General features: G+C 41.1%; 1 protein-coding gene across 1 annotated transcript in view; it reads left to right on the top strand.

Annotated features, from left to right (window-relative positions):
* The window catches only part of PTPRN2 (protein tyrosine phosphatase, receptor type N2), a 1,174,657-nt gene that overhangs the window by 527,905 nt on the left and 631,516 nt on the right, over window positions 1-15,236 (top strand). Inside the window, exon 11 of the mRNA XM_019507947.1 lies at window positions 11,994-12,073. Within this exon, the coding sequence (XP_019363492.1) occupies window positions 11,994-12,073 (80 nt within the window). The remainder of the gene's footprint in view (window positions 1-11,993; window positions 12,074-15,236) is intronic.

Raw genomic sequence — 15,236 nt, 5'->3', positions numbered from 1 at the left:
ACAGCTTCAAGTTATTTTAGTGAAAACACTGTAATTACTTCATTGCTAGTAAACAGACTACAAGACAATAGCACGTAAGGGTGACAATTTGCAATATGCTTCAAATGTCTGTGTTTAAAAAAACCCCCAAACCCTCACCTAATATGGCTGAAGGCAACGTTATTGAAATTAAAAAAGCAGAGGTTCTGACAGCGAACAGAGGGGTAATTAGTCTGTAAATTTCAAGTAATATATTTAGCAGATCATCGAAACAGACATTACATTTTGCATAGGGACCATTCCCTGCTTATTACACTTGAAACCAGAATTACCTACCTTTACTGAAAAATAGTTTACCAAAAGTGTTAGCAAAAAGGGCTGTATGTGATTACAATAATTTAGGCTGGCTACATTTTCAGAGCTATATTCTGCTCTTATTTCTACTGGTATAAATTCACTAAAGTCAGAAGAGGTTACTCGAGACATATAGTGAGAGGACAATACAATTAAAAAAGGGTTTTTTTAAATCTTAGATATAGCGTTGAACGCCTAGATACAATGTGCTGCTACCTGACATCTTTAATATTTCTTTTGTAAGAGAAAAAATGCTACACTGCATGTTCTCGATTCAGTTTATATTTGAAGCAGAGTACTGCTGCTTATGTTTATGATCTGTTTCATCTGCACAGCTCACTGAAGGCTTGCGTGATGTAATCTGCTCCAAAGGAGGGATGCCTTTACTAACTGGCGGCATCATCAGGGATTTGTGAGATCAGTTTGTTTGCAATCCATCAGGTCATAAACAATAATGTGCACTTCAGTGAGCCTCAGTACTTAAAGCGATGTAAAGACACTTGCCATTAATACTAGCTAAGCTTCAAAGTGCTTGGCAGCATCAGGAAAAAGGAGCTTACTCTATCTTGATTTCTGCTAACTCATTTAAAGTTCTTTTCCAGGAAGTGTTATAGGTACATTATGTCTTACAACCTTTTCTCAGCCTGCACCTCCCATTAAAGTTCTCTAAAAAATATATATCAATCAAATTATTATTTTGGTCTAATGTAGTCTTCCTACACATAATGAACAATGCCGAATTCCCCAGGGGGCAGCCATTCTTATTGAAATGTTTATTTATTGAGTGCTTTTTGCCAGAAAACTCCCATGAGGAAAATCTCCATTTTATGAGCTTCTGACACAGTCTGTTCCCAAAACATCTAGCATAAAATACAATTTTAGCCATTGAAAATGTTGCATTTTTTTTAAAGATAACCAAAAGAATACTGACGTGCAAAATTTGTGTGATAGGGACAGAATGTTTCTATTATCCTATTACTATAAATATTCCAAGACCAGTTTTGTGTGGGTTTTCTTCCTTTAATACATCTTCTTAACAGTATATTCAAGCATTAAAAACTACATTAAAATAACAATATTCTGTGTCCTAATGTTAAACACTTAAGATTTCTCTCTCTCAGTAAGAGAGGAATTCACCAATATTTTTACAGTCCCCTGGCAAGATTTTTCCCACCTCATCTTTTATATCTTCTTTGTCCCCCTGCACTTTCAAAAGGGCTCCATGGTGCATTGACAATGCCTGTGGGAGAGGGAGAGCCGTATCTTTCCAACTCTGAATTCTGTCATGTTCTTGAGCCAGCCAGGTGGAGTCACTAGAGAATAATCATAGGAAAGTAGAGCTGGAAAGGAGCTTATAAGGTCATATTGTCCTGGCCCCCGCTCAACTCAGGATCAACCCTGACTAAACTTTCCCAGCCAAGTGTCTATCTAGCCTGCCCTTGAAAACTTCCAAGGGTGGAGATTTAATAATGTCTCTAGTTGCCTGTTCCAGTGGTTGACCACCATTATAGTCAGGAAGTCCTCTTAATCTCCAAACTGAATTTCCCCTGCTGAAGCTTGAGGCCATTTGGTCCTAGTCCTGTCCCCAACAGTCACAGAGAAAAGTCTATTTCTATCCTATTATAACTGCACTTCAGGTATTTGAAGACTGTTATCACCTTCTCTTCTCCAGATTAAATAATTCTTGTTCTTTCAGCCTTTCTTTAAGAGTTTTGCTTCCCAGGCTTATAATTTTTTTTGTTGCGATGGACCCTTTCCAAATGGTGCAAATCCTTCTTGAAGTGATGAGCCCAAAACTGGATACAATACTCCGGTTGAAGCCTCATGATTGCTGGATAGAGGAAAAGAAACCTTCCCTTGATTTCTAAGTGACACTTCTGTTAATACAATCCAGTATGCTCTTGGATTTTTCTGCAACGAGCACACTGTTGGCTCATATTCATAATGTGGCATTTAAGAAGGTTCATGACTTATGGGCTGGTGTCCAGCTACAAGGGGTTAGAGGGTAATAGTTTGCCTGGTTAGGAGTGCTGGGCCAGCTGACAGGTATGATTGGCTGGCCCTGGAGAAAGTTAAAAGCTTCCAGAGAGATGCTGCTGGGAAGGAGGGAGGCTGAGAGGAAAGGCAACACTGAAAGACAGCAGTGAAGCCCTTGCCTGGGATAGGAGAGGCGGTGGGGGAGAGAGAGTTGTTGATGTTGTGCCAAACCTGCAGCCCTAGAAACTGGCACAAGCAGCAAGGAGAGTTCCCACTTTTATATAGAAAATCATAGGGGTTAGGGTCACAAGCCAGTGGGCCAAAGGCAGGGAACAGGTAAAAGTAAAGAAACATCAACACTGGTAACAAACTTAGCACCTTAATTTTACCCCCACACCTCTGGAAGTGTCCCCAAACAAGCCCTTAGTCCCTGCAGCACTTAAATAGCAGCCTGCAGCTGCCCCAAAGTCAGAGTCCAGCTCCTTCAATCTGAAGTCCTGCTGATGGAGCCAGTGAGATTTCCAGCTCCATTGTGTGTGCTCCTCTGTCTAGGGCTGCCCAGGTTCCACGTGCATGATGCTCTCTCTTCCCCTTATTCCAGCCTCAAGCTTCCTCTTCATTTTTCCCTTGCCACCCCTCTGCCGCCCCTCCACTATTTATTATAGTGATTGAGGCACTGTTAGGCTTCCAAATTACTTTAAAATTGTAAATGTGTCAATAAAACATTGAGTTCAATTGATACCTCTCTCTCTCTCTCTCTCTCTCTCCCCGTGTGTGTGTGTGTGTGTGTGTGTGTGTGTGTGTGTAGGTTGGCATTTCATTTTTTCATTTCATTTTAATCGCAGATTTGGGATTATTTATCAGAGAACTTACAAAATTTATCAGGGAATCTACAGTTTTTAAACAGAGAAAATCAGGATCCCTGCTGATCAGGGAGAGGATATACTTTTTCCTACTTGGAATAATAATCAGCTACTACTAAAACATACTTGTTTTTGTGTGATGTAATGAGCAGGGGACCCAGAATATCCATTGCTATCCTTTCCAGGGGTTGTCCAGTCTGCATGGAGACCATGGGCACCTGGGATTACTTATTAGTCCTTTTGGACATCACACATTTTGCATGTCCTGCACCAGTCCATAACAGATTTTCTCCAACCTAACTAGAAATACTCAGACTGGATCTTATGAGAGACCTTTTCCATGCCCAAATGTCTCTCACTATTAACAACACATAGAACTTGCAGAATTTTTGGTATTTCTTTCTCTGCTACCACTGTTTGAATAAGCTTAGGTCTTTTGGCAGCTTCTGAAAGTTTTTGCACCAGTACTCCTTGCCTAATACTTAGCTCAGGTCACACTGCCTGGTACCTCTTTAAGCGCAGATGATGCTGTCTTTCTTCAGGGAACTCATTATCAATTTTATTTTTCCTTATTAGTTTTTCAATGTTAGCATCTTCCCATCATTTTGTACAAAAATCTGCCAAACTTCTGGCTTCTGTATTTGGGGTTGGTTCACCCCTGGCTGTCTCATCTGCTGACAGTAGCTGTATCCCCACTGCTTCAGCTTCAGGTTCAACTTTTGCTATGTGAGGCCTATGGGACCAGTCATCAGCATTCTGGTGTTGTTTCCCAGGGCAATGCACTATTTGGTAGTCAAACTCAGGCAACTCTTCTAACCATCTAGACAGTTGTCCTTTGGGTTGTTGGAAATTCTGTAGCCATGGAGAAATCTGTGGTCTGTTCTTAATGTGAATCATCTCCCCAGGAGAAAGTATCAAAAATGTTTGGTAAAGGTCACCACAGCAAGCAGTTCATTTCTTGTAGTTACATATTGGTGCTCACCTTTGTTTAAAGCTCAGCTTGCATAGACTAGTACCTTTTCATGGCCTCCAACTTACGACAACACAGCTCTTATACCAATGTCACTTGCATTAGTGTCCAACAAGAAAAGTAACTGAGGGTCAGGATACATTAAGATAGGGGATGACATCAACTACAGCTTTAGCTCTATAAACGGGGTGACTGTATATCCCAGTTTGGCCAGGACACTCCCAGATTCCATAGGCTGGTCCAGGATGGTTGGTCAAAAGTCCTGGGCCAGAATCCAGCAGGGACGCAGCATAGCATGATGCACCAGGCAGGCAGCTGGGTAGGTACCACTGCTGCTGTACAGGAGAAAGGCAGGTGGACTAGCAGGTGCCACCCTGCCTGAATGTGGCATGTCCCTGCTCCTGCATAGCAGCAGCAATGCCTGCCATGCTGCTCCACCTCTCTGCTGGACTGTGGCCTAGGACTTTTGACCAACTGGCTGGGACCAGCCTTCAGAAGCAGGGGTGACCCAGGCAAACTGGGCATTTGGTCCCCCTATCTATAAAGGCATCTTGACATTTCTTGGTCCAGATGAGCTTACCCTTATTGGAGAGCTTATGTAAGAGGCTTGCAGTGGTAGCAAAATCTACCACAAATCTTCTATAATAGGAGGCTAAATTCAAGAACCTGCATACTTCTGTTACATTTCAAGGTACTAGCCAGGTCTTAACAGCCTCCACTTTCTCTGGATCTGGGCATACCCCCTCCATGGAGATCACGTGTTGAAAAAAATTCATTTCCCTACAAAAAAGCTGACATCTGGCAGATTTCATTTTCTAAGTTGGCTTCCTTCAGCCTCCTTTCAGTTTCTGTAAGTGCTCCTGAAATGTTTGGCCTACCACTATGATATCATCCAGGTACACCAGGTAGGATGTCCCTTGAAAATCTGCTAATATGATATCCAGCAGTCTCTGAAATGTACTAGGAACATTATATAAAACAAAAGGCATAACATTAAACTCAAAAAGTCCCTTCTTAATATACAAAGTTGTCTTAGGTCTCTCCTCTGGGTGCACTTCTACTTGCCAGTACTCTGTAGCTGGATCAAGGGTGGATAACCATTGAGCTTTGGCCAGAAGGTGTCTAGTGTGTCATCAATTCAAGGTGAGGGGTAGGCATCCTTAAGAGTAACATTACTCAGTCTATGATAATCCACACAGACCTGCACACCTCCCCCTTTTCTTCTGTATCAGCACCACAGGGGCATCTCATGGGCTGACAGAGGGCCTGATGATGCCTCTTTCCTCCATCTCTTGCAGCTGCTGATTAAACTCCTGCTGGAAATGAATAGGTCATCTTCTAGGACACGTTTAACATGGCCAGTATGGCCATGTCCAGTATTAATCTAATACTTTGTTAAGCCTGTACACACTAGGTAGCAGTCTCCAAAGCTGAGTACATCTGCATATTCCAGTAGGACTTTTTGCACTTCCCTCACTTGCTCAAGCTCCAGGCCAGAATGACTTAACTTGAACCTGTGTTCCAATTTTCTTGCATTTCATTGAAGTATATCACCTGGATCTCTAAGGTTTTGGCTCTTGTCTGATTTCAGTACTCTTACAGCAACCAACCTCTCTGATCCAGGGTCCTCCTGCACAACAGTCACATCTGTCTCAGATGTCCCAATTATGGGTCTGTTGATGTGTTAGCAACATGCACAGCCATTACTGTGGCTTTTACCCATTGCAATCCCCACTAAGAATCCCAATCATTAGTGAACTTAGGTTCAGATAAGCCCTCCTCTTCTTCATGGCACCATCTCTTCAGTTTGTTGGTGATCATCATCTCGCTTCTAGGAGGTATTGCTAGATATTTTTTTTCCACTACCACTTCACATGTCCTCATTTGATCATCTGTGGTATACAAGGGGAAGTGTCCCCATGGAAAGTAACATGAACAGTTTTCAAAATGTATAGTGACTTGACAATTTTTTAGGAAGTTGGTGCCTAACAAGGTATCTTGACTAGCATCCTTTGCTACAGGAATTTTACATAGCCGGTGTTGGCCTTGGAAGTTGATGGTTGTACTCCACTGTCTTAGAATTGGAAGTGCATCTCCATTGGCTGCATTGACCACTTGCCTAGAGGGTTGAAGGCTTCTTTCTGCCTCTGTTGTAGCTTGCTCCCATACCCAGCTTTGTACAATGGATACCTAGGCACTAGAATCAAGGAGGAACTGGCAAGGAACTTCTCCTAGCTTTCCCTCCAGGTAGCAAGGGGGAGTTCCCACTTTTATATAGAAAATCATAGGGGTTGGGGTCAAAAGGAGGGAACAGGTAAAGAAATATCAGTACTGTGGTTATATACACTCAGCACCTTAATTTCCCCACACATATCTCCAGAGATGTCCCCAAACAAGCCTTTAGTCTCTAACTCAAACAGCAGCCTGCAGCTGCCCCCAAGTCTGACTCCAGCTCCTTCAGTCCATAATCCTGGCTGATGGAGCCAGAGAGATCTCTAGCTCCACTGTGCACTCCTCTGTGTAGGGCTGACCATGTCCCATGTGCACACTGCTTTCTCTTCTCCTTACTCCAGCCTCAAACTTACTCTTCCTTTTTCCTTTGCCCCCCCCCCCAGCCCCTGGGATTTCTGGGAGTTGTAGTCCAAATTAACAGATATCACAGCTCTGCAGGCTCATCCCTGGTTCCTCCTGCTGTTACACACATTATATTCATAGTTTCATAGTTGGTAGGGTCAGAAGAGACCTGAGCAGTTCATCAAGTCCGCCCCCCCCGCCACGGCAGGAAAGAGTACTGGGGTCAAATGACCCCGGCATGGTGTTCATCTAGCCTCCTCTTGAAGACCGCCAGGGTAGGAGCCAACACCACTTCTCTTGGAAGTTGGTACCAGATCCTAGCCGCCCTGACAGTGAAGTAGCACCTCCTGATGTCTAGTCTGAATCTACCCTCTGCCAGCTTGTGACCGTTATTTCTAGTCACTCCTGGTAAAGCTCAGGGGAACAGGGACTCCCCCAGTGCCTGCTGGTCCCCCCTGACTAGTTTGTAAATGGCCACTAGATCCCCCCTCAGCCTTCTCTTGTGGAGGCTGAACAGGTTCAGGTCCCTGAGCCTCTTCACATTACAGTGTTTTGTTTATTCTGTTTAGTTTGATGTAGAAAAGGGGGAAGGCCAGATCCTGGGCCTGGCTAAAGGAGTAACAACCCACTACGGGCATATTCCTTTTCACCACAGAACGTAAGTCTCCCTTCTTGATGAAATCCTTACGCCATCCTGGGTTTGGACCCAGGGGTGCAGATGTTTATTTATTTCAATGTAATTCATTATATGGGCCCTAGATTACCTCTAATGTTGATGCTACATGTGTAGGGTTTAAGAATCCACGTTGGGAACAGCTTAGGTCAAAATAATGGAGGAAGATTATTTTAATCAGAAATACAAAAGTGCTGCAAGGCCCTTTGACCCTTCCCATCCCTGGCCCTAGTTTTGACACCAACTTGTTCTGTGATCCTGATCAGCTGCTGAAACTCTTTGACTATATTAACATGGCAAAATGCAGGACTATGCAGAGAAATCTGTGCTAGCTTTAAATGACTAATGTGTGTAGCAGAAAAAGTATAGCACAACACTGCCCATGGTACTAAGTTCTGTTGAGAAATAAGGTACCCAGGCAGTGTCCTGTGGTAATGCAGCTATACTGCTTCCTGTACTTAGGCTATTAATTCAGAAGTAGCTTGGGCAGTAGTAGTTATGGCACTCAACTCTACTGTATAGACACCCGTTATGAGTCAGTTGTGGAGATTCTCTCATGTGAGCATGAGTATTAACTCCATGTCTTTGCCTACCACTGTCAACTGCCCAGTACAGCCTGAAGACAGAGGTGAAAAGGTGACCTTTGCACTACCCTGATGCTGTCTTTGTGCTAGATTGGTCCCCCAGGGCATGTCTACACCAGGTTAGTACTGTGCCAGTGAGGTGATTGAATTGGCTATTAGATAAAAGCTCCAAAAAGCCCCATTGAAGCACCTGATCTATGCAGATGCTGTGGAGCCAGGTTGAAGAAACACACTACTTCTTCCAGTAAAGCGCAGTTTTTGGGGTGGGGGGTTTACCATCTGCAAGCAACCAGTATTGGTACACACAACCACTGCTACACTAAGACAGCTACATTACTTCCATTTATGAGGTAGCAGATAGGGAACAGGTGTGGGACTGAAGTGGTGTGCATGTACACCCATTGTTATTTAGGGCATGAGCATTTATGAACAGAAAACCTGAAGTCTTGCCTCTTAGACCATCATCAGGGGATAAGAAATGGCATAGGAGCAGCTATATCCATTGTATGCTATCAGAGGATATTCTTGCCTTGGGTCATCTTCTGCTAGGTGCCTGTCTCAGTTTTAAGGCTCAAATTTGTTGGTGGCTTGAACACTTGCAAAGCAATTTGAGAATCTTAGATGAAAAACCTTATGCAAGTTAAGTATTATAGTTTAAATTGCTATTAAATGCTGCTTATACAAGATTTATAAGCATTTAACACTTATTAATCCAAGATAAATTAATTTTAATAAATAGACACCTGGCAATAAGTTGGCAATATTTTGGCAATAAGTCTTTCTAGTATTTGAAGAAAAAGGATTGATTAATGACATTCGGGTTAATTCAGAATAAAACACATTAGATATATTTGAAACAAGGCGATAGCAGCCAACATTGGCACTGTGCCAACAGGCATCCCACCTCAGACATGTTAAAGCAGCTGTGCAGCTATTGCAATCCTAATAACATTGCATTGTTTCAGTATGTAACAGCATGATCTATAGCTCATGCAATGCCAGTAACTGAAATATCCTAGCCCAAATTCTAACGTGATGCTTCTGGTTTTCTGCTGCAGCTTTGAAAACTATTTATAATATTCCAAGATACATTTTCCAACACCATAACTGTATAACTAATTTTATGAGTAGTTTTTTAAAGGTTTTCTGGATTTCTTTGAAGTGCTCACATACTGAAGTGATGAACCCTATGAAATGCTGGTCAGATGGGAAGGCAGTACCCCCTCAGTCTATCCTATGTAGTGTAGCCTTTTTTTCCTGGGATCTCTTGATATATTTAATAACTTTTACAGCAGCAGGACATTGGCTGCTGTGGTCCGATCTGCTTTACCTGTGGCAGGCTAGGGCGTTATGTTTTGTGTTGTGTCAACTAATTTTGCTAAAAGGTTAGCTTTGTATAGGATGATTTGGATAGGAATGATCCTGCCTCAGGCCAGGAGTTAGTCTAGATGATCTCTTGAGGTCTCTTCCAGCCCTACTACTCTATGATGCTATACCATGGATAAATAGTGAAGCACAGCATCATGTGCAAGAGTAGGGATGTTTGCTCTTGAGTTCTAATTCCAGGTCTCATGCCAATTCTTCCTGTGGCCTTCAAACAGTCTTAAAATCAGTCTGTTTTCTCATCTATCAAAGTTTGACTTTTACATACGTTACCACAGATTACTTAGTTTCAAAATAAAAAAACATTATAGCACATAAATGTTAAATAATATTACTTTAGCCAATGTAAAGACCCTATTTCAAGTTATGTAGCAACTTTTCAAATTTCATTCCTTTATATGCAGCTGCCATAGAAGGTCAAAGCATGTTTATGTATGGTGCCACTTAATATACTTTACCATTAATGCAGGGTTATTTATATTTTGTAGCACAACTATAACTATTCGCAAAGATTATATGATTACTAATCAAGGAGATCAAATAGCATATGTAATATGGGTGAAACTTTACCTTGATGCCAAGTTTCATGCTTATTATGCTGTTCTATATTGAACATGTACTTTAATTTCTAAAGAGTTTTGTTTTCAGGAAAGTTTTAAAAGGGATAATGTGTTTGTTAATTATAAGGATTTTTCATAATATTTTAGTGATTTTTAGTTACTCTTCATGATAATCCTTGTAATTAAAATCTGTTTTCATAAGAATATTATCCTATCAAGAGATAGTTGGAGTTATGGGGAATGCTTGTTACAGCAAATACTGGTCTATTTTTTTCTTTAAAAAAAATCCAGAGCCCTTTGTTTTGGCAAATACCATAGACCAGATCCTATTTTGATTTCTGCCTGTCTAAGCCTATATGGTCACACTAAATAATCTGCATCTCACCTCAGGAGAAAGATCCTGCTCTGCCCAGGCAGGGATATAGTTTATGCATTCTCTTTGTGGATAGCCTATTTTATTTTCAGAGCTTGTACCTACTGAGCAGGGAGTCAATGAGGGGCAGCCAATACAAAATGCCAGCAGCATGGAGGAAAGAATGCATTCCTGTCCCTCTGGCATCTGTCTCAGAGCTGCCCATTACATTACATGGCTTCCTTACTGGACGGGACGGAGGACCTACCTACCCTTGGCACAATAGCCTAGGGATTAAAATAGTGGCCCAGGAATTGGAGACTTACAAAGTTGTAGGTCCTGCTCAGCTGAGGGAGTTTGAACCCCAAGCAAGTGCCCTAAGCACGAGTCTCTGGTCTAAGCAGGAATGAGGGCACTTAACACATCTCCTGTTGAAGCTGAACCACTCAACAAAAAGGACTGGAACAAGCATAGGGTCAGCGGAGCATGACTCGGTAGTCCAGCTATTAGGGCCCTTCCTTAGGAGAGTGGGAGCCATGGGTTATGTGCTTAATGTTCTTAATATATTTTGAATTAAATAGCCAATGTATGAAATGATGATGACTCCTTATATTTCTTTTTTTTTTTTTTTTTACTTATGTGCTTAAGGTTAAGATGCAGGTGCATTACAAAAATAGACACATTAATGGCCTTCTAAAGATGCAAGATGACTGGAATAATATTGCGTTTAGGTGGCTTGTATCTAAGGTTAAGTCTGTTTCTGCTAAGGAAAGAAGCCTGTTTGCTCTAATCAGCATGTAACCAAGCTTGGAAAATTAAGCTATTTCTATAGACAACATCCTTCTGAGCCAATAAGTAACTTAGCCCTGCCCACTTGTTCCCACTCAGCATGCCACCCCAAATTAGGCAGCACAGATGGCATAGAGCAGCCCTGAGCCCACACATTGAGACAAAAAGCCTGAGAGTGGTGCTAGAATCTGGCTGATTTTGCTATTCCTTATCAAGATAATTAGTAGCTAAATTTACAAGTGGTTTGTGGATTTGTAGATTTTAATGCCAGAAAGACTGTTGCAGTGCTCTTATCTGACCACTTACATAATACAGGCCATCAAGTTTCACCAACTGATTCCTGCATCAAGTCTGTCACTTCTGGCTGAAAGATATTCAGCCTTATTTTAAAGACTCCAAGTGATAGGTAATTCATCCCTTCCTAGGCAAGCTGTTCTAGTGGCTAATTATCCCCACTCTTAAAAAAAGAAAAAAACAAAACACACTGTTTTACCAGTCTGAATTGTCTAGCTTCAGCTTCTAGCTACTGAATTGTGTTATGCCTTTGTCCACTGCATTAAGTAGTTTTCTGTTATATAAAATCTGTTCCCCATAGGGGTACTGACAGATCATAAGTAAAGCGTAACTAAATGGTGCTCCTTTGTCCTCTCACTGGAAGGCAGAATATTTAGACAGTTTTATTATTTTATTATTTAGACCGTTTTAACAGGGTCTGGACTTTGAGTTCCTTGGATGCTCTGTGTTATATTTGGGTAAATAACTTGCTGGCTTTGGGCAACTTATTTATGTGAACTTTGCAAGTGTGTCTAAAGAAGCAAAAGGAAAAGTGATATTGTCATAGTGCCCATTTTCCCTTATTTTTTAAATTAGTTTTTATACTACATTGTGCCATATGTATGTCTTGGTTCTGAGTCTCATTTTAAATTGTTTTCTAGTGTGATGAAAGGAGCAGTGACCTTCAGAGTGCACTCAAATCTCCAAAACATTTCCACTGCAGATGTTACCAAAGCAGCAGGTAAGAATCTTTACTGCCCTCCGCACCCTCCTTTCCTCCCAAAAAACCGAGGCCCACCCACTATTCAGTTCCACTCAGTTTAGAAGACAGCATCAACAACAACAACAAAGGGAAGGCACACTCTCAAAGGGAGATTGACATTTAATGAAGGAGACAGTTGAGGGGTGAATGGCACATATGGGAAATTGAAGTGTAACATCTCTGAGTCGATTAAAACTGCCTGAGACTTCATTGTTTATAGAGGAACTGGATTAAACAGAGATGTAGACATGGCCTAGCATACTGAAAAACCCCTCAGTGGTGTGTTTGACAGAGAAAAAATAGAGACTAGAGTATTATAAGATGTGAATTTGACATCTATGACTTAAAAAGAATGACATTTTAAGGAATAAAAGCAGCATTTTTGTAATTAGGCCTTTAATTGTGACTCCAAAAAAGTTACAAATATACTTTTATCTCTAAGTTACTTTGACAGTTCACACAAGCCATAAATCATGGGAGACACTGTACATCTAGAGCTATACATCTTCAGTGTAAAGGCCCTGAAGTAGCCTTATCATCAGCTTGGATATCAGTTGCATTATGAATTGTAGTTTATGAATACAAGATATCAAATAACTGAAATGGTAATTGATTTGCTTACAAATTACCTTATGGATAGTTTTTGCTTCCTAAGAATAAATTAATCAAATTGATGTTTTAAAGTAGGGATGAACAAGCTCAGTTTGGATAAACAAACAGAAAAAATAATTACTAGTTTAAGCCCAACAACTTTTGTGCTATTACCCAAGAGATGCATTTAATTCTTAATCATGAGATGTCCAACACTCCTAGTCAGCCTGCTTTTAGGAGCTGGTCTACTGATGTCTGAAATCAATAAACATTTAATAAAGCTCTTATTCATGAGCCAGAAGTTCTCAGTATTTTGGAGATACTAGCAATCTACACTACTGTATTTACTTGAATCCGAGGCAAGTTCTTTTTTTCCATTTGACATGGGGTGGGAAAGAACACTGTCTTGGATTCAAATACAGTCGGGGCCAGATTCCTGATATGACTCTGACTCCAGGTGTGACCTTTGTTCATGGTCAGGATTATAGCCAATTCCTGGCTACCTGTCCCCCCCACCATAGCCTCTCTACCCCACTTTCCCAGCTGTCATCTCCATCTCTGCCACCTGTCCTGCCACCTCTGTCTCCCTGCCTGCCTCCCCTTACTACTTACCCTGCTCCATCCTGGACCACATGGCTGTTCTAGTCCCAGCCCCGCTACACATCAGCTGAGGTTGGGACTAGGCCAGGGATAGGACTAAGGCTGAAGCTGGTGCTGCAGCTGCTGCAACATAGCCTGCCTAGGGCTGGAGAACCATGTGCCCCATGTTCCAAGCTAGACCCAGTGCTGGAGGCGAGTGGTGGTGTGGGGGTAAGCAGAGGGGAAAAGGTGGGGGGGACAGGCAGCAAGGTGGGGATCAGGCAGGGGACCAGGCACTGGCAGGAGAGGGGTAAGTGGGATGGGGGCTGTGGTGGTGAAGACCAATTTAAGACCATCCAATAATTAGATTCTAGACATGGAAAATTTATAACCAAAGTTGATAAATTTTCCATGTCTAAAACCTAATTAATTGGGGGGGGGGGCCATCTTAAACTCAGCACCATCATGGATTTGAGTAACTAAGGTAATATTTTGGAATTTTTTGCACTTTATAATTTAAATTAAAAATGCTTGAAAATCTCTTGGGGCAAACCCTTCAAAAACCTCATTTACCAAAGCAAATATGAGTTGAGGTAATTCATGTTTTCAGGAGAGGCGCTTCATTGTTTTGACTTCACAGCTAAATACATTAGTATTTGACTAGATACTATTGTGTAATTTTATGTAAGTTTTGGAATTTTAAAACCAGACCCCATTTACAGCAGAAGATTGGTCTGAGGGCCCTGGCAGACATGAATTATGAATTCAGGCCCTCAGATACCAGACTGCCATAAAAAGATCAGTTCTTTTATCATTGAATACATCCATCTCTCAATGATGTCTCAGTTGCCACATAATTGAGCCTTACCTGGTTTTTACATTCAGAACATACACTATATAACCAAGGAGCACAAATTCTATCCTTTTCCTCCTTTAAACATATGATATGAACAAACCAAGTGTGTTGGGATTCTCTGCTCAGTCAGGCTACAACTGGTAGACAGCTGCAAGACTTATACTAATCTTCTGATGTGCAAAGGGAAACTTAGCAAATCTTCTACAAGTATAGACAAGCAAGGATGAGAATAAAGAGAGGTTTCTATGTCTTGGGAGGTATCCGTTTTGTCATTTGTCTTAGTATACACGTAGAATCCATACTATTAAGTGAGAAAGCTGTTTGGGCCATATTCTTGCCAATGAAACCCTTCCTAGGTAACCCTTCCTCTGAAAGAAGAACAGTATGCCTCACTGCACTTTCTGCAGGTATTATAGCTCTCTAGTGGCAAGCATTCTTAACTTGTCTTGTACTACTGGTGAGCTCAATTATGGAAGATTGGATAAGAGAATAATTTAACATTCCAGTTGTATTTTATAAAAAGTTTTCATGCAGTTTGTTTTCTCTTCCAGCTGATAACTTTGTAAACTATTTGACTGCAATGATACAGTTCAAGTCAGGATTTTATTAATGTCATTTATCTGACATATGTTTATAAAGACATGTACTAAGTCACTTTTGTTTTCAGACTCCAGTCACATTTATGTTAAGGCTGTGAGGCACAAAGATGCAATGTAGTTTAACCTCTCAACATCTTTGACAATGCAGAATAAATCTGTAAGTAAAGGTGTTGGTTACAATGTCACACAGTCACCTGGTAATACAGTTAAACAAATGTATTCCTCTTTTGAATTTTAAGATTAGAAAAAAAAGAATTGGAAACAATTAATAGCAATAGGATAATGTTTCTTTCCATACGGAACTGTTCAATAGCCAATACATATTTCAAGTGTATATATAATTGATCTTTGTATAGAAATGACTTGTGGGAATCATGTTCCTTTATTTTCTTTAAATCTGCAAATTATATAGAATGTTTATAATTGTATCTTCTAGGGATTAATTCTCTTTGTGCTCCCTTAATGCTAATGTTAAGGGGAAGCTTAGATGTCCTAAAACTGCCGTATGAAGGAAATC

The sequence above is a fragment of the Gavialis gangeticus genome, unplaced genomic scaffold (genome assembly GCF_001723915.1).
Source record: "Gavialis gangeticus isolate Ggan-Ray unplaced genomic scaffold, GavGan_comp1, whole genome shotgun sequence".
Taxonomy (NCBI): domain Eukaryota; kingdom Metazoa; phylum Chordata; order Crocodylia; family Gavialidae; genus Gavialis; species Gavialis gangeticus.
This window is presented reverse-complemented; position numbering and strand designations above follow the sequence as displayed.